Source organism: Xyrauchen texanus, chromosome 11 (genome assembly GCF_025860055.1).
Source record: "Xyrauchen texanus isolate HMW12.3.18 chromosome 11, RBS_HiC_50CHRs, whole genome shotgun sequence".
Lineage (NCBI taxonomy): Eukaryota > Metazoa > Chordata > Actinopteri > Cypriniformes > Catostomidae > Xyrauchen > Xyrauchen texanus.
This window is the reverse complement of record NC_068286.1, coordinates 19,987,773-20,014,424: the sequence shown is the minus strand read 5'-3', so window position 1 is coordinate 20,014,424 and position 26,652 is coordinate 19,987,773. Positions and strand designations below refer to the sequence as shown.

At 37.0% G+C, this 26,652-nt stretch overlaps 1 protein-coding gene across 2 annotated transcripts in view; it reads right to left on the bottom strand.

Annotated features, from left to right (window-relative positions):
• Window positions 1–2,397: 2,397 nt before the first annotated feature.
• LOC127651225 (mineralocorticoid receptor-like) overlaps window positions 2,398–26,652 on the bottom strand; it is a 169,183-nt gene continuing 144,928 nt past the window's right edge. For both annotated transcript variants that reach the window (XM_052136958.1, XM_052136959.1), the window contains exons 7-9: window positions 21,704–21,834; window positions 6,920–7,077; window positions 2,398–4,454 (exon numbers count right to left, since the gene is read on the bottom strand). In XM_052136958.1, the coding sequence (XP_051992918.1) occupies window positions 4,299–4,454; window positions 6,920–7,077; window positions 21,704–21,834 (445 nt within the window). In that variant the 3' untranslated portion in view covers window positions 2,398–4,298. The remainder of the gene's footprint in view (window positions 4,455–6,919; window positions 7,078–21,703; window positions 21,835–26,652) is intronic.

The following is a 26,652-nucleotide window of genomic DNA, read 5'->3' as shown; positions in this document are numbered from 1 at the left end:
GTAAACTTGCGTAGTTTACATGCCCTTAAGTTTACATTAACTTATCATAAAGTTCTTATAAATATCCTTTGTAATAATAATGATGTAAAAGAAATAAAGCACAATAATGAACTGTTAAAAGGTTTATTGGAATCCCTTGATGTTTCTGCAAACACAGTAATGGCAAGATCTGTAGCAAGATGTACAGTTAAGAGGAATAAGTTGCATCTGTCTTTTGCTCATGTTGAATATTTCTGTACTGAGGAGATTTGCAAACAAGTACTGTACAAAGCACTGAATTAAAAAATGAAAAACAAATGATAAATGAAATGAAAAGATATGGATTTGTCACATTAATTAATGTACACATACACATTTTTGCCCAAAAAAAAAAAAAAAAACAATACAGGGGAACATATATGGTTATTCATAGAGGTTGATCAACTTTCACTGACTAAGTATGAGCTGTGAGTTTTCACTAGTAAGCTGCATTTTATTCTGTTTAAAGATATTGGTTACCATGACTATGTTTTGCCCTTATTTTGCACAAAGGTGCTGCTTGGTGGTAATGTGATTTGTACAAATGCATAGTTCACATGTAATTAAACTTTAAAAAAACAAAAACAAGTTCTGTGCCTATGCAAAGCTCAAACCAAAGTAACACGCAGTTCAGAAGTGTCCTGTGAAATTAACCCAACTATCGCAATACGCATCATTTGGTGGTTGAGTAACACAAACTGCAAACATGCTGTTAAGAGCAATATCTATTTCTTGGTGATAAGTTGTGATTGCTTTCCTAGTTCTTTAGTGTTTTTCTTACAGATTAATTCATGTTTTTTTCAGCAGCCATATCACCCTGCAGCTCTAGCCTGGTTGCCCACTAAAGCTAAGCAGGTTTGAGCCTGGACAGTACCTGGATGGGAGACATCCTGAGGAAAACTAAGGATGCTGCTGGAAGTGGTATTAGGGGGGCAAGCAGGGGGTGCTCACCCTGCAGTCTGTGTGGGTCCTAATTCCCCAGTATAGTGATGGGGTCACTATACTGTAAAAAAGCACCATCTTTCGTATAAGACATTAAACACCTCTCTGTGATCATTTAAAAGGGCACTTCTCGTAAAGAGTTGGGGTATAACCCCGGTGTCCTGGCCAAATTCCCCCATTGGCCCTTATCTATCATGGCCCAATTATAATCTCCATCCCTGAACTGACTACATCACTACTCTCCTCTCCACCAATAGCTAATGTGTGGTGGGTGTTCTGGTGCACTATGGCTGCCGTTGCATCATCCAGGTGCATGCTGCACACTGGGGGTAGTTGAGGAGATTCCCACTATATTACATAAAGCGCTTTGAGTGTCTAGAAAAGCGCTATGTAAATGTAAAGAATTATTATTAATATTTTTTGTACTACTGTCATTACAAATTCTATATATTATCCCATGTATATAAATAATAATATATAGAGCTTCAATGTAGTCCAAGTTGAAAATAATTAAAAAAAATAGGTTTTCTCAGTGCAACTCTGACGTAATTGGAAACTAAGAAGGTCAATGTTCAATGTTTTTTTACATTGTATGATCTGTGTACACATACTGTTGACATTCCAACAGAGAAAATTGACAAAAGTTTAAAGTCATTGACTTTAAAATTCTGATAATAAAATGTCTCTCTCGCTGTGTAAAGTAAATGCTAAATAAATTCTGTCTCCGTTTCATGCTCTCGGGGTCTTGCAGTCAGTAACTATTTAGGGTGAACTGTGTGATATTTGTCCCGAATATTTGATAAATATTTAATACAGAAATGTTCCATACAATGCAACATAATAATTCACTAATTTATTTACAATAGATACTGTAAAATGTTAACTTTTTTGAGAAAAAAAGGCACAAGTTTCCCTTCTTAAATACACTGTAAACATCTTTTCAAAAAGCATGCATAAACATTTAACTTTACAAAAGTTCTCATATACTCTTTTTAGACAAATTACTAATATAATGTGTCCAGCAAAATAGAATCTCTCAAAAATACTTCACATACATCCTATGAACCTTTTAACATTTATTCTCATTTATATATATCGGTGTATTTAAAAAAGGGAAAGATTGGAAAATGAGACTTAATACATGTGCAGCCTCTCGTTTTAGGTCCTTCAAAAACATACAGTGGACAGTGTATTGACAGGTCAGTGAAATGAGATTAATTGGGTGCCACAGACTTGTTTTGTGTTGTTTTTAAACGAATAAATAATTGTATTCTTAGTTTCTGTTGATTGATCTTGTTTTCTTTTGTCCTCCAACAGTCGTTTGCCACCAACCTCCAACATCACAAAGGCAAATATAAAAAGTTCTTGGACCTTTTCAGTACAGATATGTCCCCGACCCCCTTCCCAACCCCCCCCCTCCCCAACCCTCACCCCCAAGCACATTACATACAGTAACCAACACAACCACCAAAACATCAAAAATCCCAATTATCACATTATCTTGTCTGTGCAAATCAAAGTCAGCCAATAGGATCACACTAATCCTATCACAGAGAATACCATCAATGCCCTCTAAAAAGTGAATCAGCATTTTCTGTGCCTTTAAGAAATTAGAAAGTGACGACAAAAACATCACACACACAACACCCACACATACACGCTAACAACTTCATTGTCCTCAGACAGACAGCATAGCAGAATTAGCAGTACCTTTTTAAACATACTTCCATCAGTAGCATAGTAAGATTACGAAACATGAAACAGTGGTCCAGATTATGCGTTTTTTGGACAATTCTCACAAAAAAGTTGACTGGTGTTTCCTCAAAATAGCCATGTTTTAATTGAAATGTTATTTAAATAAAAAAATGTCTTCTGTACAACATCTGAAAAAATACCTACAAGCAACAGATACATTTGCAAGATAAATTCACATATACTGTGTGTTTTTATTAGCAGGTTTATGTTATTATTGACTACTAATATGAAAGCTGAGAGTTTAGCCCATATCTAACGGTACATGTGTTGCTACTGAAAGTCATCTGTTTTTTTATGTTAAGAAAAAAGAAGCACCTTGTTAGAAAATGGCTTCTAGCTGGATTGGTTCTTTGAAAAAAAAAAATCACAATTAGAAAATGCTTTACCTCTCTGGAACTGTAACTTTGTATTTTCATTGACATCAGCAGGGTGCTGATGTTAATGACATAGTAAAAGCTTAGGTACAATTTACAAAATTTGCTACAGTCCTAGCTTTCACACAAAATATGGCATCTGTGTTGAAATTAGCTGATTAGACGAGCCATAATTTTTGCTGTATTAGCTGTAACGAAAAACAAAAACAAAAAAGTTGTGGGCCTTTTTCTCACTCCTTACCAACAGCATTTTTGTCAAGCTGCCATATTTTTCAGATTATAAAATCATCAGGCGACCCCAGAACTACACCAGAGTGGCCAGTACTCATTGTGTAAACACTTGTAATGGAAATAAGGTGACATCACAATCACACACTCTTATTTTGTTCACATTACTAACAAACTAAATCCAATATCAAATTAGCTGTGAGTTTTTGTTGTCAGTGGTAAATTACTCAATGCATAACTCATTAAACTGAACTCTTGTTTTTTCTTGTACCATATTCCAATGAAAAAAAGTCAAAATGAACACATAATATTACAAATTTTATACCAAAATGTTATCATATTTTGCAGATCAGTTTAGATTTGATTGTTTCTACAATAGTAAGAAAGTGTAACTACCATATACCAATTCGTCACTACTCAGCTTAAAGTTTTGTAGCCCTTGGGGTTTGTCCTTCCGTACGCCATCTTTACAAATACCCTAATTAATCCTCTCTTCATGAAAATGATATTTCCTTATTAATCAGCGATAAATAGAACTGTTTTAAATCCGTTTAAAAAAAACGTTCATTTTCCAATAATTTTAAGAATGCCAATGTACATAATGCAACAGTATTTATGTATTTACTGTTAGATTGGACGATTCTGGGAGTTAAGGAAATGTTTAGAGTGTGTGATTTATTCACATATGCCTGTGCACTATAGCTTTACCAAAGAATATGGCTTCATATCCAAATAGAACATTGTCAGTATTGTCTTTGGGGTAAGGAATGCACTGTCACATGAAATATGAGCTCTCTGTTGGCAGAGATCACTCTTTGTCTTCCTCACTGTGCAAGCCTTTTATGGCTTTAAACCAAGCTTCTCGATGCACCTTGCCTTGTGCATAGCGGGCTTGCACTTTTTCTCTATCCGAGGGCAGGGTGTCCTCTGCTTTTCCTCTCATTGGTTCCTTAATTCTTCTCTCCTTTCGCAAACTTTCAGTCATTTCTTATGAAAGAAGAGGGTGTGTGTTAGGCCCGACTCCACCTTTGGTATCTGGTCACTTATAATTTCCACCAGCATCTCAGGGAACTCGACCTTTAGAGCCTGTGATTCACGGAAAGTGTAGAAACAAAAATCCAAAAGGTTCCCCACAAGCTATAAAGAGAGAAAAAATACTTCAGTCAAGGGAAGCATTCCATTTAATTCAAAATGACACTGATTATCACTAGAGATGTTCTGTTGAAACACAAGTCCGCTTTTAGACTTGAAGGTCACTTTTCGCATCTTCCAAATAAATAAATAAATATTGCTGTCATTCTTCACCCACTAGTGCTGTTCAAAACGTCTTTCGTTTTGAACTGCACTCTTTTTGCAAAGCGTGATTAGAAATGAGCAGCTCTAAGAAATGAACTGAGGCTCAAATCTCTCAGTAGCCACATGAAGGAAGACGCTTTAATTTGCATGCACTCTTGACATTACAACTACTTTTGATCGTCTAAAGCTGTTGTAATTATTTTATCATTCAGTAATTTGTCAACTGATTATTTCCTTTACTTAAACATCAATGTTTTCAGCAGGTGATGGAAAAAAAACATTTACACACTCGCCATAAAAAAACCTAGTTTTGTTGGCGCGCGCTTTGGCGCGAATGTTCGCTCAAGGTGCGAATGGCTTGTTAGGAATCCATTGTTTCGATTCAATATGTTAATCATTGTGAGAAATCGTTCGGAAAATTTGCATTTGGCCTTCAATGACGATCATTCACGTCTCTTTCTATGTGAAAGGGCCATTTGTCTGTGAATCACCTTTCATAATCACATTGCCTTTGGTGTGCAAAAGCGTTTAGGTTGCTTTTCAACAGTAAATACCTTTTTAATCTTAATGGTTTGCATTGACCCTTTGCTAAGCTCCACCCACCTTGGTCACAGTAGATGGCTCTGACAAACTTTACAAAATGTCCCATAGTAATTAACTGGACATTTTTTGTGAAAAGCTTATAGGGATAGTTCACTCAAAAATGAAAATTCTCTCATCATTTACTCACCCTCATGATTTTCCGGGTGTATTGCACATTTGAAGAAAAATATCTCAGCTCAGTAGGTCCTTAAAATGCAAGTGGATGGTGATCAGACATTTGAAGCTCCAAAAATCACAGACAGTCAGCAGAAACATCATCAATACGACTCCAGCGGTTAAATGAATGTCTTCTAAAGCAACACGATTCCTATCAATATTTAAGTACTTTTTAACTATAAACCATCACTTCCGCTAACCTTACGAAAGGTTGGAATTTACGTGGTCTCTCGTGTGACGTATATACATTGCCATGATACACACGTAATTTCACATTCTCCACTCGGTTGAGACATCCAGGATAAGCACACAAATGCACCATTGTGAGTAAAGAAACATATACAAATACAGATCTAAACATAAATCAACTCATCTTCTGTATAGCGTTCCTCCTCTCACATGCCAACGCAGTTAACGTCACATGTGCATACCGCTGCTGACCGGAAGCTAGAGTTAGAGTTAAGTATTAGAATGTCGCTTTAGAAGACATTAATTTAACAGCTAGAGTTGTATGGTTGACAGAAAGAAAGTCATACACACCTGGGATATAATGAGGGTGTGTTAATGATGAGAGAATTTTCATTTTTGGGTGAACTATCCCTTTAAGTTGAAGCAGCATGCCCTGATTTGTGCTTTTCAACAAAGTTTATGAAATGTGCCTGTTAATTACATTGTCTCTGTCATGCTAGAATGGACTCAGATTAAATTGGCCTTGCAATTAGTATTAGTGTCATTATGGCAGGTTTATTTTAAATTAGGGTTTATTATCTTATGGCAAATCAGATGAGGTATTTCTTGTACTATGACATGGATTAGTGGAACCTCACCTCACATCAACTGTCAGATCTTTCCAGATATGGTTTGTAGGTAATCGACTCTCTGGTTAGACTTGCTTTCCAATTCATCTTTGTTGCTGAACTGTCACTGATTTGATTAATTTTAGATTATTAAAGGTTCTGAGGATCTTTTTTCTTTTTAACTGTTTTGCTGTAATACTGAATATAACACAGTGTCATTCACTAACCCTGTAATTGTGAGTTCCAACTGTTCACATTTAGACCACTCATTTTTATTGTAACTAAGTCTAAGCTGCTTTAAGTTTCTAGAAAGAGGATATCTAACTCAGAGATTTAAAGTATCATCATGTATATGAGTGCTACCTGAAATTGTACTTTAAATCCTATGTTTTCTTATCAGTATGGCAAAGGAAACCTTTTTTCTTATTTTAACCCTTTTAAACAAGGTTTTATTAACAGCATTTTATTTTGTATTCAAAGATGCAAAAAACATTTTTTAATGTAACTTTATGGATTAATTGAGTGCCTTTTGCTAGATTATTGGTTTAAAATGGCAGAAGTAGATTTCAACAAAATGTTTTTTTATGGTTTTGTATGATATCTACTGTAGATGAGGGAGCTATTCTAAAAGGGGCAGATGTTTGCAAACTTTCCTGATAATTAGAGCAGAACTGAATCTCTGTCTTTGATCTATGATTGGTCAATGATTACGTAGTGGTTTGAAAAGTTAAAGTTTCAACTCATACTCACTTCATGCATGGCGTCCAATAGCTTGGTGAGCTGGAAGAAGCGCTGCCATGTCTGGCCAGAATTGTTAGTGGCCTTCACAACTGAGCGGCGGAGCTCCTTGATGTAATTCACCCTCATTTCCTCAAATGCCCCTTGGTTCTTCAGACCATCTTTGGGCACTGTCAATGAAACAGATGTCAAACAGTGTAAAACAACACCACTTCTTGTTGGTTGCAGAACATGTTCTTTGTGGTTGTCTGTCTGTATATACTATGCCAGTTGATTAATGTTCCCTTGTGCAAAGTTTTTCAGAATTAACTGAAAGACCAGAAACATACTTTACGCAAGTACACGTACGAAGATGTAAACGCTTGCATAGCATGTGTTCACAGTTTCTGTGGCAAAAGCAAACCTCAGTATTCAAGAGGGCACTAGTTACCTTAAAAAGTGTGCCATAAATCTGTATGTGTTGTTATTCATGTAAATTGCAATAATCATATTGACTTTAACCAATATTCTCCTCAAACTGTTGCTCCGCCATTACAGTAGTTGAGCTGAAAGAGAAAACTCACTGTAGCAGTTAGTGTGAACTGATGCAGACATTTCACAGGAATGTCCACTATACCGGCCCATGCAGCGAAGTTGAGAATGAATTGCGTACTTGCACTGTGTTGTGAATTGTAGTCTGACACATTTTGGAATGCAACTATGTACGAAATGCACATAGCTAGAACTGTCTGCATTCGTGTACTTGCGCAGTGTGTATTTAAGCCTACACAAAGTTCTGAAAAGTACTTTCACTTCTGACAAATGAGAGATGGAATCAAATTCCATTGGAGGTCAAGTGCTCTCATGGCCTACAGCCAATAATCTGAAGTGACATTCAGCTTCTGGACAGCAGAGTAAGAAACAGTTAGCTTACCTATCCATCTTTTCTTTCAACAACATCTATGCTGTGGGCACTAGCTGTTTAAATATAATTGTTTTGCATTCAACTGACTGGCTATCTGAATATTGTTTTAATTTATTTTTGCTGTCTCAGTTAATGTAATTTTGAAAATTACAGGTAAAATGCAATTATTAGTGGCTTAGTTGTAGTGGTAATTATGGTAAACTTAAAAAAAAAAAATTGTTTTTCATTAAGATGCACGGATTGCTGTAATTTAATGCTTCTAAATGTCACCTTCAGACAGACAAGTTTAGACTGTTTGTGCATTTAACTAAGCTGGAGAACTTGCCAAAATAATATATTTTTTAACACCTCCCTTCATTTAAAAGGTTACACTAAAATGGTCACAATAAGCCCTTATATTATTAAATGTCTTGAAACACTAAAACATGTTTTTTTGTGTTTGTTTTTATGTTAATGTTTTTAAAAACATAAAACATAATGTTTTATGTTTTTATGTCAATGACAAATTGGATTTGACATATACCTTTAAGTTTTAGATTTACACTAGATATGATCACATACACTACACTGGTGTCTTTCAATATTATTCATGAGACAGGTGCTCTCTCTCAGCCAGTTAGAATTGCATGATCCCAAAGTGTTAGCTGCATATTTTCCACTGACAGCAATTAGCTTTTCATCAATAACAGACACCTTTGAAATGTGTGTGTAACAAGCCATTTTAAAGGGAGAATTTGTCGATTTATGAACAGCTGGACCGATCAGTGCTTGTTTGAAAGACAAGTGGTAGCATCCTTACAGAGAGTGTGTCAACCAATCAAATCACTTGCATCAATCAGCCGCAACATTAAAGCCATCTGCCTAATATTGTGTAGGTCCCTCTTGTGCCGCCAAAACAGTGCCAACCCGCATTCTTCTGCTATTTTTCTCACCACAATTGTACAGAGCGGTTATCTGAGTTACCGTAGACTTTGTCAGTTCGAATCAGTCTGGCAATTCTCTATTGACATTTCTCATCGACAAGGCAATTCAATCCACAGAACTGACACTCACTGGATGGACTGTTGTGTGCCAAAATCCCAGGAGATCAGCAGTTACATGAATACTTAAACCAGCCCATCTGGCACCAACAATCAAAACAAAAACATGCCACGGTCCAAATCACTGAAATCACAATTTTTCCCCATTCAGATGTTTGATGTGAACAATAACTGAAGCTCCCATATTTTTTATGCACTGCACTGCTGCCACATGATTGGCTGATTAGATAATTGCATGAATGATTGTTGGTGCCAGATGGGCTGGTATGAGTATTTCTGTAACTGCTGATCTCCCGGGATTGTACATTTACGCATTTGGCACAGACGCTTTTATCCAAAGTGACTTACAGTGCACTTATTACAGAGACAATCCCCCCGGGTTTTAAGTGCCTTGCTCAAGGACACAATGGTGGTGGCTGTGGGGATCGAACCAGCAACCTTCTGATTAACAGTTATGTGCTTTAGCCCACTACACCACCACCACTCACCATTTTCATGCAAAACAGTCTCTAGAATTTACTCCGAATGGTAACAAAAACAAAAAGAATGCAGTTTGGATTTAAGGCTGTGTTATAATCTGGGGTTGCTTCAGTTGGTCAGGCCTAGGCTCAGCAAAATTATGTTGCAATAAAATGAGGTCAGCTGACTGTACTGAATGACCAGGTTATCCCATAAATTTTTTTCTTCCCTTGTGGCACAGGCATACTCCAGGAGGACAATGCCAAAATTAACTGGGTTCAAATTATGAACGAGTGGTTCAGGGAGCATGAGGAATCATTTTCAAACATGAATTGGCCACCACAAATTCCAGACCTTTACCCCAATGAAAGTCATTGGGATGTGCCAGAGAAGACTTTACGGAGTGGTTTGACTCTCCCGTGGTCAATACAAGGTCTCAGCCAAAAATTTATGCAACTCTGGACAGACATAAATGTTGTGACGTTGCATAAGGTTGTGCCACAACAAATGTGCACCATAATCAAAGCTATAGGCAGACCAACTAAATATTAAGAGTTTTTTGGCCAGGCTGTGTACTTCTTAATCATCTTAGCATATTATAATGTCTCAAGAGTTACATTAAGATTTAAAAGTGTGTTGCAAGCCGCTGGCACCCCTCATGATATAATATTAGGAAGAGACTTTAATCTTTTGTTGGACTCCTTTACCATAGTGAAGCAAAAGTGTGCAAGCCCCCTAGAGCAACATTGACACTTCACAGGATGTGTACAAATCTTGGTCTTACAGATATTTGGAGACTTCTGAGCCCATCTGGGAGGGACTATACATTTTTTCATCAACCCATAAGATTTACTCTATAATAGTTTTTTTCAAGTCTCTTATTTCATCAGTTGCTGATTGCTCAATTGGAAACATTTTAGTCTCAGATCATGCCCTGGTGTATTTAGAGGTGTAGCCAAATGTTGAGAAAAGGAAATCATATAGTTGGTGCTTTAATGTATCACTTCTGCAAAATCCTGAATTCCAATGAATGTTAAAGGCTGAAATCAATGTCTATACGGAGACCAACTGGTCCTCAGTATCCTCTGTGAGCCTGGTTTGGGAGGCACTTAAGGCGTTCTTAGGGGCCGGATCATACAGTATGCCCCATTCACCAAAAAATCCAAAGCACAAGAACTCATGGAATTGGAAGGGAATATTAAAAGTACAGAGGCAGATCTGAAGCACTGAATGTCGTCTAATGGCCTCAGAGAATTGGCCCAATTGAAATACAGATATAATACTATTTTGTCACGGAAGGTTGAGTTTTGGCTATTCAGAGCAAGACAAGACAGGAAAACTTCTGGCTAGATATATAAAACAGAGAGAGTCTTTTTCTACCATTCCCTGAAATCTGGTGGTGAAATATTTACCTCGGCCATTGATATTAACCCTCTGGGGTCGACGGCGCGTCCTGCTGGATATTTTAGTCATTACAGCAGAAACAATTTAAAATACTCCGTCATTTTTGGGTATACAGATAAGTGTAAGACATCAAAGGGTCTACTTTTATTTGTGTACACTCACAATAACAACAAAATCTTGTGCTTTTGGAAAATAAAGTAAATAAAAATGGTGAGCTTTCAGCAGTCTCTGTGTTCATGAGCATATTTCAGAAACACGTCACAAAAATGAACCCGAAACAATTAAAATTTAAAACAAATATTCTCCTGCAATGCAATCTGTTTGAAACACAGCGATGTACAGTTTTTACTGGTCCATCTCATTACCTGTAATGTGATCCCACCCAGCAGCAGAGCGTGCCATTCATACGCTAATGTGCTGAGACGATCGATGCAAATGTACATGCCACCGACTGTGAGGGTTAACGTAAACACAGCACAACTCAACTTTTCTGCGTTTTTGTAACAATACACATTCGAGGAATCTCCTGGATATTAAGAGTTAACATTTTTCTCAGAAGAAGAGCGGGACTCCGATGAACATTTGTATTTTGAAGACAGACTTGATCCAGCCGAGGATACAATTTCGGACGAGTACGTCAATTAGTTTTCATTAGCTGACATGATATTTTACATAAACATGTACATATTTTACTACTAGGACTGTTTCCAGACTTGCCAGACAGGTTTCAGAGTATTGACATTTGAAATATGACTCCTAATAAGCAAGTTTTAGTTACATTTAAATGCTGTTTCGGCTAAAGCAGGTATTTAAATTGTATGCTGTATAATATAAATATGGTATGTAATATGATATGATATAAAAATAATATGAATGTTTAGATTATATTTTATCTATTTATTATATAAAATTCAGCTTTGATCACAAATTGCCTTTTACAATATATTGAAATAGAAAACGGTTCTTTTAAATTGTAAAAAGAGTTCAGAATATCAATGTTGTTTCTGTATTTTGGATCAAATAAATCCAGTCTTGGTGAGCAGAAGAGACTTCTTTTAAATGGTAGTGTAGGTCTAAAATTAAGTAAAGTCTTTATGTAAAGAAAATATATAGTCAGATTTCTTCTTTTAACTTAAAACTTGATTTTGATCATTAAGTCTCCTCACATTCATTATATATCCCTCATTGATAGGCCCAGGGGAGGGTTTTTGTCTTCTCAGGTGTAAATCACCTCCATATTCATGATCATTCACGCCTCCTCGCATATTACCTTTCAACACTAAAATTGTCTTACAAAAGTTAAATTACTATATTGTTTTGTATGAATGAGTGATCAGGATGGTTTTCACATCATTTTGTAGCAAAAACTCTAGGCTACAAGAACCAGTTCTCAAAAGTCTTGTGGACAAATGTTTAGTATGTGTTATATGGCCTTATTTCAGTTACTTAAAATTTTCGTTTTTTCAAAAACCATGCATAAACGTTTTCTCAAATATACAAACCTGTACGCACATGTTGCTCACATAATATTGTAGCCCAGTTTGTGCTGAATACAGTGTTATCAGACTTTAGCCATTAATATGTTTTTAAGCAACTGAAAAAAGCACAAATGTCAAGGCATGTCAAAACTTCTCCAGGGCCCAAAATACCCTCAGACCCCAGAGGGTTAATAATGCTTTTAAATAATTATATCATGATCTCTATATTTCCACATCTTCGTCAACTGATGAGGATATTAGAAACTTTGTGGAACTATACTTCCTAAACTGATGACTGAGCAAAAAAATTCTCTTGATTCTGAAATAACCTTGGAGGAGCTGGACGAGGTAATTAAGGCCTTGCCTACAGGCAAGGCTGCAGGGCCAGATGGCTTTGCCACTGAGTTTTTTAGATCATATGCTTCAGAACTGACTCCACATTTGCTACAAGTTATAAGGAATCATTAAAGAGCGGACAGCTTCCACCAACCATGAAGCAAGCCCAGTTCAGTCTGATTCTTAAAAAAGGATAAAGATACCAGCGATTGTAAGGGTTACCATCTAATTTCCCTGATCCATCTAGATGTTAATATATTGTCAAAAATGTTGGCTAACCGATTAAGTTATGACATCTCTTATACATATAGATCAGGTGAGATTTATTCGTAGTCTGTAACTATTTACGGATGTTAACAGGTGTTTCATTAATGTCATATGAGCAGTAGCGAATGATCAGACTTCAGTCACTGCCATCTCACTTGATGCCGAAAAGATGTTTGATATGGTAGAATGGGATTATCTTTATAAGATTTTGGAAATGTCCGGGTTCAGGAATACTTTTTGGGTGGAGTAAATTACTTAATAGACACCCAGTAGTGGTGGTTCAAACAAATGGATTAATTTCAGATTATTTTACTCTGGATATGGGCACCCACAGTGTACAGTGGGAAAAAAGTATGAGAGCAGTGTCACCACACTGCCCCTATTACATCTCTCCCACGCATTAACCCTCTGGGGTCGGCAAACGCGCCGGCGCGTTTTGCTGTTTTTTTTCACATAGCAGTAACATAGACTTAAAATACTCCGTCATTTATGGTCATATAAATACAATCAATACATGATTATAAACTATAGAGGGTCTTCTTTTTTGTGTACACTCATATTAACATCAAAACCTTGTGTTTTTTTTTAAATAAATAAAATAAAAAGGGTAAGCTTTCAGCAGTCTCTGTGTTCACGATCATATTTCAGAAACACGTCACTAAAATTAACTTAAACTCCATGAATTCTTCTCACACAAACATGAAACATATGTCTAAAGAAAGCTTAAAATGTCTACTTTTAAATAAAACAATTCAAATTTAAAACAAATATTCTCCTGCAATGCAATCTGTTTGAAACAAAGCGATGTACAGTTTTTACCGGTCCATCTCATTATCTGTAATGTGATCCCACCCACCAGCAGAGCGCCATTCATACGCTAATGTGCTGAGGCAATCAAGGGAAAAGTACACGCCCCGACTGCGAGATTTGATGTAAACAAACACAACTAAACTTTTCTGCGTGCTTGTAAGGATACACAGGCTGATCAAACTCTTGGCTATTAAGGAAGAGTTAACATTTTTCTCAGACGAAGAGGTGGACATTTGTATTTTGAAGAGAGATTTGTTCCAGCAGAGGATACAATTTCAAACGAGTAAGTCATTTAGTTTTCATTAGCTGACATGCTATTTTATATAAACGTACATATTTTACTAGTGGGACTGTTTCCAGACAGGATTCAAAGTTTGACATTTGACATTCAAAGTATTGACATGTCCTAATAGGCAAGTTTTAGTTACATGTAAATGTTGTTATTTACATTGTATGCTGTATGATATAAATATGATATGTAATATGATATAAAAATAATATGAATGTTAGATTATATTTTAATGTGTTTATGCTGACTCGTTATCATCAACAAAGCTTGTGCTTGCAAATATCTGTTCAGGTTAAAATGCACTTTAAATATGCCCATATTAGAAAATCAGCATATTATCATATGTATTTTGGATCAAATAAATGCAGTTTTGGTGAGCAGAAGAGACTTCTTTTAATGGTAGTGTAGGTCTAAAATTAAGTAAAGTCTTTATGTAAAGAAAATATATAGTCAGATTACTTCTTTTAACTTAAAACTTGATTTTGATCATTAAGTCTCCTCACATTAATTCTCTCTCTGTCACATTCCTCATTGATAGGCCCAGAGGAGTGGTCTTTGTGTCCTCAGGTGTGAATCTCATCAATATTCATGATCGTTCACGCCTCCTCGCATATTACCATTCAGCTCTAAAATTGTCACACAAAAGTTAAATTACTATATTGTTTTGTATGAATGAGTGATCAGGATGATTTTCACATCATTTTGTAGCAAAACTCTAGGCTACAAGATCCAGTTCTCAAAAGTCAAATGTTTAGTATGTTTAGTATGTGTTATATGGCCTTATTTCAGTGACTTAAAATTTTCGTTTTTTCAAAAACCATGCATAAACATTATTTTCTCAAAAATACAAACCTGTACATACATGTTGCTCACTCACATATTATTGTAGCCCAGTTTGTGCTGAATACAGTGTTATCAGACTTTAGCCATTAATATGTTTTTAAGCAACTGAAAAAAGCACAAATGTCAAGGCATGTCAAAACTACTCCAGGGCCCAAAACACCCTCAGACCCCAGAGGGTTAAATAAAGGCTTCGGCCCCAGTGTTTCACAAAAACACAAAAAATCAAATGAATCCATTACAGAGAGAGAACATCTCCAACAGACTCCAGTTTGCCAGGAAACCCCGCCTTTCGGCAGCATTATCTTTTCTCACACAGAGAAGAGCACTGCTCACATTCTGAAAGAAGAAATGGGGTGATTCACGCAGTACCCCTAGATCAATGCAATCAGGGGTTTTTCTCCCGTTATTTCCTAGTTCCAAAGAAGGACGGCTCTCTCCATCCTATTATGGATCTCAGAGTGTTAAACAAACATTTGAGGAAATACAATTTCAGAATGTTAACACATGGCTCACTCGTGCGCTCAATTAATCAGAACGATTGGTTCAACGATTGGCTGAACATGCTCAAAACGGTGATGATTGTGGACTTTAGAAGGAACACCCCAACATTGTAAACAGCACTGTGGCAGCAGTGGAGTCATTCAGGAAGGTTCCTGGGCACTACCATCTCACAGGACCTGAAGTGGGAGATACACATCGACTCCATTGTGAAAAAGGCCCAGCAGAGGTTGTACTGCCTTCGCCAGCTGAGGAAGTTCAACCTGCCACAGGTGCTGCTGATACAGTTCTACACAGCAGTCATTGAGTCTGTCCTCTGCACTTCAATAACTGTCTGGTTTGGTTCAGCTACTAAATCATACATCAGAAGACTACAGAGGACAGTTCGGACTGCTGAGAACTATACACTTCCAGAGGGAGGAAAAAGGCTGGTAAAATCACTCTGGACCCCACTCACCCTGCCCACTACCTTTTTGAACTGTTGCCTTCTGGCCGATGCTTCAGAGCTCTGAGCACCAGAACCGTCACGCACTGGAACAGTTTTTGTCCTCAGGCTATCCATCTCATGAATGGTTAAATTGCCACATTGAGCAATAATTATGTGCAATACACAGTTAAGTCTATTTATATTATCCAACATATCCACTTCTACCATTACATACATTGCACTGTACATAATATACTGTATTTTTGTTCTTTATATAACAGATTTGTAATAGATTTGCACTATGTGTGTGTATGTGGGTATGTAAGAAGGTGAGTGTATGTACGTATATGTATAATTACTTTTTTACATTTTTATTATTATTATTATTTATTTTTTTGTCTTGCTGCTGTTTTTGTATTGTTTGTATCGTTGTACACTGGAAGCTCCTGTCACCAAGACATATTACTTGTATGTGTAAGCATACTTGGCAATAAAGCTGATTCTGATTCTGATTATATGCTCTTAGGTAAGGGGGTGAGTCCTTACCGAGCATAGGTCACGGGCTTCTGTCTGTCTAGCCAGACTTGGTGCAATCCGATGCTTCTGCAGAAGTCAGGTATAGATGCCCTTCCCATAGGTGGATCTCTCCACTCGATGCTTCAGAGAACCGGGGTTACGCGAGTAACCTATTTATTGAGAGGGAGCTTAATTCACTCGGTGACTCGGTGGAGTGTTGAGATCCTTTGAAAATATGGTTCAACATTTTGGGATTCCCAGATCTCAGTTCTTGGTTCAAAATTGTAGGTATTTACAGCTGTGCCACCTTCTCTGTACTATTTTTAGCAGTAGCATACACCCACCTAAATCGGCAGATACTCTGGGAGTGGTGATTTGGAAAAGGTCATGAGGCATCAGTGTATTACTCCCTGCTAATTCAGGGGGGAAGGGTTTAATTTGATATAATTTGATTCCGCATTTTCTGTTATATTTATTTAATTTGTTGAATGTAATCAATAAAAACAGTTAAAAATAATAATAATAAAAGATTAAAAAGTGCATTAAATAGCAAAGATGACTTGTCATTTATATTAACATTACATTTCAGATGTAAATTTACAGCACCTGTGTGTATTTGTTAATTGTTTTATTAGCTCACAGAACGCTCTATAATATATATTTGTATGTTGTGATGTGTAGCTAGGAGTTACAGTGTGCATTTGTGGGAAACGTTGATAATGTTAACTCAAATAAATTTAGCAAAATAAAACATACTGGATAAGAAATTACAGTTTGTGTCATCTCTCCCCCCTACCCATTCATTTATTTTTTTAATATTGTGATGATAACCAAACTGAAACAGGTGGTTTCATGACCTTTTAAAGCTTTCTCAGTCTGTTGAATGCACTGTAAACATCAAATATTTTTTTTGCAATTTTACATTAACTAGTAACTGAAGAGCAGTGAGTCATTCACCTCTGCTCATTGGCAGGTATGTGTGTTAAACCCGCCGTCACCTCCCCTTGTTTTCTTGTCTTCCACTGACCCACATCAGCCTCATTAGACACAGGTTGCCATTTAAAGCCCCAGTGAATAGAAATTGGCATGATTACACCACACAGGGCAGAGGGCAGGGCCATGTGGTGATTCTGCATACCCGGTTCCTTATCAGGCTAATTAAGCCTCCGAGAGGGACAAAGGCCAACTGTGGATGGTGGTGCGAGAGAGAGAGAGAGAGATCGTTTACGGGTAGCTGACCGTCATGTGTGTGTTTGTGTCTTTTGTTTAAGCTTTTCATTAAAATATTCATTCATATTGTCAAACCGGTTCTCGCCTCCTCCTTTCCCTTAATCCCTTTACACACACCAATCGGTATCTTGCTATAAGAAATATATTTTTCTGCCAGTAGGACTATCAGGTTGTTGGCGTATCTGACATGAGGGTTAAATGAGAAAGTTGTCGTCAAAAGTGTAAGGAACCCACTCTAGATTAACAAAAAAAATGTATGCTGTGGATAGTAAAAATTTGGGATACGACATGGGGGCATTTCATTGAGACAAAAAAAAAAAGACCATGAAGTGCATTAATTAAAATATATCTAAGATTTCTCAAGAAAAAACAAAATTACTATCTGTAAGAAAATTATACTGATAACATAAGTGTCAAACTGACACCATGAATTGTATAGACACCCTGCGGTTTGCAAACTAGATTGGGGGCGTTTGTGGGAATATTCCTTTCATAGTATTTGGGTATAACATAACCAAATAAATAAATAAAATAAAAAGGTAAATAATATAGTCTTGCGACCCACTCTTTAGCAGGTCAAATAAGGTCATATGAGAGCCTGCAGGGCTTCTGAAACCTTAGCCAAGGTCAAAGAGAAATAATAGCCTCTCTTTCTCTACATATCAAACTGCTGTGGCCATGGAGCCTCACAATAGAGGGCCTAGCACAACAAAGCCAACCAAAATAAAGCATTTCCAAAACACAGGATAGTAAAAAAAAAAAAAAAAAAAAACAGTAAAAATTTGTTCTGTCAATCGATAAAAATGTTTTAATGAATTAATTACACTGTATGCCAATTAATTAATCTAATTAATTGTATGTATAAAACTTTGTTAAGAACGGCCCTCTAATACAAATAATGCAAAATGTAATGATTAAATAAAAATGTATAGTTGAATATATTGAAATAATAATAAATTAAATCTATACTACAAATATAATAATTCAGATAATTAAAATGCATTACATTATTGTGGCAGACAAGTAAATTATTGATAAGGCACAACAAATTAGAATGCAATATAGTATTTACACTGGTGGCCAAAAGTTTGGAATAATGTACAGATTTTGCTCTTTTGGAAAGAAATTAGTACTTTTATTCACCAAAGTGGCATTCAACTGATCACAATGTATAGTCAGTACATTAATAATTACTATTAAAATGAAAAAATACATTTTCAGAACTCGGAACAAAAATCCTCCACATGCAGCAATGACCGCTTTGCAGATCCTTAACATTCTAGCTGTCAGTTTGTCCAGATACGCTTCCTGTAGCACTTGCCATAGATGCTGCTGTCTTGTTGGATCCATAACACTCTTTTCCAATTATCTGTTGTCCAATGTCTGTGTTTCCTTGCCCACTCAAACCTTTTCTTTTAGATTTTCTGTTTCAAAAGTGGTTTTCTTTGCAATTCTTCCCATAAGGCCTGCACCCCTGAGACTTCTCTTTACTGTTGTACATGAAACTGGTGTTGAGCGGGTAGAATTCAATGAAGCTGTCAACTGAGGATGTGAGGCATCTATTTCTCAAACTAGAGACACTGATGTACTTATCCTCTTGTCTTGTCTTAGTCTTTGAGGACTGCAGTGTACAACGTTGAAGGAAATCCTTTAAAAATTTTAAGCATTGTATCGCCTTTATTCTTCAAAAAGAATTTATTGAATGATGAGTTTCTAATGAAAGCAGTTTCTTTTTTGCCATTTTTGACCTAATATTGACCATAAGACATATCCGTCTATTGCATATTGTGGCAACTCAAAAACAAACACAATATTAAGCTTAATTTAACGAACCAAATAGCTTTTTAACTGTGTTTTATATAATGGCAAGTGATTTTCTATTTCCAAATTAGCAATTTAGCACGATTACTCAAGGATAAGGTGTTGGAGAGATGGCTGCTGAGAATGTGGTCTGTCAAGATTTGATCAAAAATAACTTTTTTCAAATAGCGATGGTCCTGTTTTTGACATCACTATTGTACTGACTATACTTTTTGATCAGTTTAATGACACTTTGGTGAATTAAAGCATCAATTTCCTTCCAAAACAGCAAAATCTCTACATTATTCCAAACTTTTGGCGACCAGTGTATTTCCATATCGTTGAACAAGCCTATCGTTGGCCTACAGTCATGGGCTTAACTAGAGGGAAGGCAGGGTGCACAGCCACCCTAGGGCCCGGGTTCAGAGGGGACCTGCAACAGTTGACCAAAAGAAACCATAAAAATGGCAGCGAGCCTGAGCCGTGGTGAAGTTACACAACTCCTTATAGTACAGACATTTTGCTTTGACATTTTATAAACACATTGTTTTACAGTCGCTGTGTCAAGTGAAACATCTCGAGATCCCTGCATTTGGAATTTTGCTCCATCCAGCTGGGTTGCATGAATGCATTCTCATCTTGTGCTGTCTGCTGTCGGTAAGTGTGTTTTGTTGTCTGTACAGTTTTATATTGCCTATATAGCTGGAGTTATGCTTATTGCCTCCAAAGATATTTTCACAGATGTATGATGTGTTTACAATGCAAGTCAATGGTGACTAACAATTCCAACCTACAAAAAGCACATAAAGGCAACATAAAGGTAATCCATACAACTCAAGTGGTTTAATCAATGTCTTATGAAGTGATACGATCAGTTTTGGGAGAAAAAAGACCAAAGCATAGCTCCTTTATCACCATAAATATTGTAAATACAAATATTGTCTCTTAGACTCGGTCATGATTTGAAGCTCATTTACACTTCCTCACACGCTTATGCAGACGAAGAAAGTAATAGGAGTTTGAGATGGCTTCTTATAGTTCTCTGCATAGGTGGGATAGGAGAATGTAGTATAACATCAGACACATTACACACATCATCACCTTAAAAAAACACCATTATATCTTTCAACTCTTCAGTTATTCACTATCCCTGACTACCTAGCCTTCACACACTCCCCCTTCCATGAAACCCTCTTTTTGGAGGTATATTGAGAAAAACACAAGCTCTTGGAGCAGTGCCCATCTCTTGACAGGATTTTATTAAGTACAGCACTGCTCTCTGGCAGGGCTCCAGAGGATCAGCGAATGGTTGTGGATTCCAAAAACATGAATCCTGTATGAGAATTCAGAACTCAACCTCTGCCTCAGTCTCATATGATGTGAGCTCAGGGGTGTGCTGGCTTCTGTGCCTGTCTATCTGATCTGACTGTGTGCTGTTATTGAGAGCCACAGGCTAAAATTATCTAGCATCAGTGATCAAAAGGCTTTAAAACATCACGTTAATACATGTAAGCCATAGTTACTAGTTTATTGGGATTGTACTGGGTAAACCCTTATTATAGAGCAATTATACACAATTCTACAATATATACTGATTACACCTATACTAGTTTAACCACCTACTGTGCTGTTTCTTATTCAACATCTGCTCTGCAGGTCATGTCTGTTTAAATAACTGTATCAAATTCTCAATTAATGTGACTTTGGTAATTACACCTTTTGTAAACAAAGCAAAACGTGCTAAAAAGCAATTTACTTTGTGGCACACCTTAAGATTGTGGTGGTAATTATGGAACATTTTTGATAAAAAAAATACAAGAATGTGCATAATTTAATTCAGCTGAATGTCGTCTTCAGATACAAACAACTTACAATGAATTGCAATACTTAAACTGTCTTTGCATTAACTTATTTAACTAAGCTTGTGGACTTGCTTAAATTAACATTTGTGGTACCATCTCACTCTTCATTTAAACCCTTCAAATCAATTGATTTCATGGTAATTCTCTTAATTAATGAATAAGACCAGATATTAATTTACATAAATGTAAATAAAAATAAAAAAGTATACTGTACATAAAGAAGAGGCATGGCTTCAACACTAAAATCTAAAACTCATTGACCTCAGTTGTAAAAGTCTGTAGGCAGGGGGACCTGATGAGTTTCTGTTATGAGTATGTTAGCTGGTCAAATCACCTCTCGCTCTCAGTCACTATGTCAAACCACAGGTGTCAACATTAAAAATGCTCTCAAAGCTCATAGAAATTTCTCTGATCTCACACCCACACACTCAAGGCAAATGTGGCAAATACAGACATCCATTAATTCATTCTTACACATTTTCCTCTATTGTTGTCTCACTGTCTGTCTGTAATGGTGCTTTTTTAAACACATGTAACCACAAATGTATAAAACAATTCATTGAACACACACACACACACACACACACACACACACACACACACACACACACACACACACACACACACACTCACCTGTGCTGAGCAGCAACAAAACCTTCATGGCGAGAAACTCCTCATAAGTGAGCTGTAGACGGACAAACTCCTGGCTCACCTGCCGCATGTCCACACACAGATCATACATGGCTGACTGCCGCATGCGTTCCCTAAGAGAGAAGTTCAGAGGATCTGTATTACATTTACATTTATTCATTTGGCAGACGCTTTTATCCAAAGGGACTTATGTGAAAGAGGAATACACTGTAACCAGTCATCTTAAGGAGACAGTGGTATGAAAAGTGCCATATTACGTTTCACTAGCATCAATATAGTTTTCAAAACAGATTAAAGTGCAGATTTAAAAAAAATTTTGTGACTGGTTATGTGCTCATGGAAAAGATGTGTTTTTAGCCATTTTTGGAAGACAGAAAGTGAGTCAGCGTCATGGTAGTAAACAACATCATTGTCACTGGCACATATTTTTGTAATGACAATAAAATAGTTAAGAGAATCAAAAACAAAAAAAGAATTAAAGGCAGTCAATGCTTCTCAGTAATCGTTTATGGTGGGTAAAGGGTTACAATTGAAGTTCTGTGTGCAAACAATAGGACATTTGAGGCACCTTCAAAATCGTATCTAAATGTTCTCTTAAGAATTTCACCAGTGTGGCAATCAGAAAAAAATCCAAAAGGTTCCTGAATGATCATTTCGTTTTTACATTGATTGGAGAGCGAGAGAGAGAAAAATCATGCTTTCAGTCATTCTTTGTTACAAATGTGCAGCCCAGATGCTCCACTGAAGCTGGAGGGAATTATGGGTTTTGAAAGTGGCCATCCCATACCAATGTTGCGTTGACAAAGAAAGCAAAACACATGATAAGCAAATGCTAGCTGAGTGGTCTGACAAAAAGAAAGCAAATATTCAAAACTGCTTCGGTTGATCATAGCATTAAAGAAGCATAGGGAAGGTCTATTGCCCTGACTATGATCCCACCAACATACAGTTTTATATGTTCACTCATAAATATCTGTACGAGTTGGTGAAATCTTGGCATGTACAAAAATGTATTATTTTCCCATATACACCAACCAACAAACATATTTTCAAATCAATTTAGTAGAGGCTTAAACTTTTATTTAGTCTCCTATTCAACACTTTATTTTAAGAAGGGAAATGTCTGCAAACAAATTGGGTGACTCATCCCCAGGCCCTGATGGAATATGCATGCACAACTCAAAAAACGTTGCATATTTTTGCAGAATTGTGACATCTGTCATTCACAAAAGTTCTACACATTATTACCTCTTGCATGTTGGTATACTATATATTTTGGCTAATTTGATGATGCTTTAATCTATCAATAAGAGTGTAGTACTCTCAGCTCTCTTTAACACATTTTACTATGCCCAATTCCTGTCTACAGAGGAGTTTCCCTCAAAATGTATGCAGAAAATGCAAGGAAAAATGTCTGCAGATTCCATATGGGCCCACTGTGCAATAGAAATAACTGATGTACTATGTCAATAATCTGTAATAAACACAAGAATGCTAGTTCAAAACGCTCATTTTACTTTCTTCCGTGGGACAATTTTCTCTATGGGAGTAAAAGTTGTATCGTATCATTTTCATATGATTTCTTGTGATTTTGTCATCTCGTACTATTATTACGACTTGTTGAGACCATGTTGGATGCCACAATCTAGCTGCTGGGGAATACTGTATGTATATATACTGTATATCTGTGGTCCTGATTCAGCAAATGTTATAGTCCAAAGTGTAACATATAATTATCTGTATATATATACTGTATATAAAAAAAATCCATTGGACAGAGTATGGATTCTGTCATGTCTACAAAATTAAAACTTCTAAGCAACAACTATGTACTGTATCTTTCATCACATACAATCTTTCTCATCCAATTCACCCACCTTGATCTTATCTTGACACTTCCTTGGCAAGTTATTAATTTAATAGATACCTTTGCTGATCTGTCAGTTTCTATGGCTCTAGGTATGTGTCTCTGTCTTGTTGCATACCTGACTAGGTGAATACATTTGTGCCTGTGTCTGTTCTGCAAAGCTGTCTGACTTGCTGTCATTGTATGCTCATGTTTGTCAGCTATATGTCTGCCAGAACTGACAACCTCCCTCTCTTTCCCATTCTTCCAGTCTGAATGTGATTTATTTTGTATCCGAGCTGTATTAAGATGGAATAAGAATTTGAGTTGGTTGGACTCTCTCAGCCTGAAGTGTTGCTACAGTAGCTTTTATAATTAACGTTTTTGATTTATACCTTTTACATCCTCTCATACACTTGAAACTGATATTTAAACTGGAAATTTGTTGAGATTTGTTGGAAAATGCATTGGTTGTGGCTCCTCTTTCAGTTGCTATGGGAAGGGGTTCTGAGTATCATGCAAGAGGTGTGAAAGCTAGAAGTAAATACACATACAGCAGTCTGTCAGATCAATCTTACCAAACCCTTCATATGTTAACGGGTATTATATTTTTGGATCCTTTGACATACTTTTTGAGGACACTGAAATCTGTCTCACTGCAAACATAGAAACTTTTTCCTCTGATTGTTTTGCGCATCTTCAAGGTAGACATAAAGTTTCACTGGCCTCTAGTTTTCAATCAATATCTTTTAAAGGCACTGCTGCAAAAGTCCTGCAGAGTACTGTTAGCATATATACTGTATATAACATATATACAAACTCTGTTTCAAAGAACTAGTTCTAAAAAAATTGAAATTCTGTCATTTACTCACCCTCCTGTGATTCAAAACCTGTCTGTGGCCATTCACACCAAATGCATTTTTGCATCTGTCTGTGCTGCTGTCATAGTTTTCTATGTAAATGTTCACTGGAATTACATCTTTGTCCATTTCACTGCATCTCCCTGTTTTTTCAGCATCTCATGCATAATCTTAACTGTTGTTCTTGCTAAGCAGATCCTATTGGGCAGAACCTTCAGCCACCTGAGCAGAATATACAGTATATATAAAATACCAACATTTTTGTTGGTACCAATACCATAATGACATTTGAAATTAAACACACCAGTAACAATTTATAAAATGCTACTGAGAACACTCAATATTGTTGTGTATGTTAATCACTCGCGGGGCGGTCAATGACCATAAGTCACATTTAAAAGTTCAGGCGGGCAGCTGCATACTTGCATTCACCAATAGCACTCACGCCCCGTGATAAATGCAGTATTTGTATGTGTTGTATCACATCTCAATAATGTGTATTTCCACCTTGTTTACACACAATATTTCACTATAATCTTCAGCTCCACACAGGAAAAAAATTATATTCATATGGACTTTTCTCACACACAGTCTGTCATCTGCGCAGAGGTTTTTTTTGTGTGTGTCTGTTTTAGTGTGGAACACTAAACAAATATTTTGAAGACTTGTTCTAGTCTCTCTTTTCCATGTAATTACAATGAACAGGGACTGGAGCTTAAACTCAGGGATAATCAGGGATTATATTATATATTCAACACTGTGCTTCTGTTCAGGGTGGCAATAAAGAACAGCTCATGCGGATTAAAAGAATAGTTCACCCAAAAATGAAAATTGTGTCATCATTCTCTCAGCTTTATTTTCCAAACTGTATGACTTTCTTTCTTCTACGGAACACGAAAGGTGATGTTAGGCAGGGTGATGTTATTCTGCCTAACATCTTTGAAAGAAAGAAAGTCCTACAGGTTAGGAACATAATGAGGATCACTTCAAATTCAGAACTTAGATTTCAAGTGATAAAATCTACAAAAAAGATGTACAAAAATATAAATATATGTGAACTTGCCAGAAAATTCTGTAAAATAATTTAAAAAACTTTTTCCCCCAGTACTTCCTATTCTCCTGCAGGGGTCACCATGCTCTGTTTATATGCTTGTCCCTCCACACTCAGTAAATGCACATTGTGCTTCAAAAAGCACACACTCACTGCCTTTCCACTCAACACTTTCTTGTAATATCTTTATCTTTATCATTGATTATACTATGATTATGTGCCCCAATGACCTAACTATCTGCCCTGATCAATGCGATCAAGAGGAGTTTATTGGGAAAGCGTGTTCCCCTTCTGTCACTCATTTGATGTTGTGTCGAATGTAGTGGCACAATGGGTCTTGAAAGCCTCGCGTACCTTGAGAAAAGGCCAATGAGAAATTGCATATACCGCCCCCGGACATACGGGTATAAAGGGAAGGGGGCGTGCGTCTGTCAGTCAGATAATTTCTTTGGAGCTGAGTGGTTGTGCAGCAGCAAGCTGAGTCTCACTACTGTTCCACTCACCTCTATCAGAGCATTGCTGTTGGATCTATGGCGCGTTACCAGCAGCTTTCTCCCTCTCTGCACGCTGTGCAGTCCACGCCTCTGGGCACTTCGATGGCGCTTCTGTAAAAAAGTGTATACCTCTAAAAGAGTAGTATTTTCCCCTCTTAAGAGAGTATTTTCATTCACAAAAGAGCAATACACATCAGGCATTGAACGTCCTTTTCAGGATGCGTCTTTTTAAAGATGTTTTTCTGCCTTTGTTTAGTTCCTTGATGCAGCTGTTTTCTCTCCGCTCCTGACGGTCATAAGCGTTGCCTCGCATGTTTGGGCTGCGATCACATGGAGGCAGCATTTATGAATGTTTTATGTTCTCATTGCAAGAACAAAGCCATGGCAACGTTGCGATCATGGCTTTCTCCCTTCCGAAGGAAAGCCACTTCAGCCGCCCCCCCGCACCATGGCTTCATCTTATGGGATTAAGGCCGGCGTGGCCAGTGATGAAGGCAATTTGGGGAGAGCAACAAGCTCAACAAGGTCGGTTTCGCCGGGTAAATCACCATGAACCACCTGTCCCCAGCACACTCGTTTGCTTCCGTCTGGGTCCGATGCAAGACTGGCTCGCCTCAAGGCTAGTCTGTTGTCTCATTCGGACCCCTCAAGCTGGATGATGATTGGCAGCTGCATCAGAG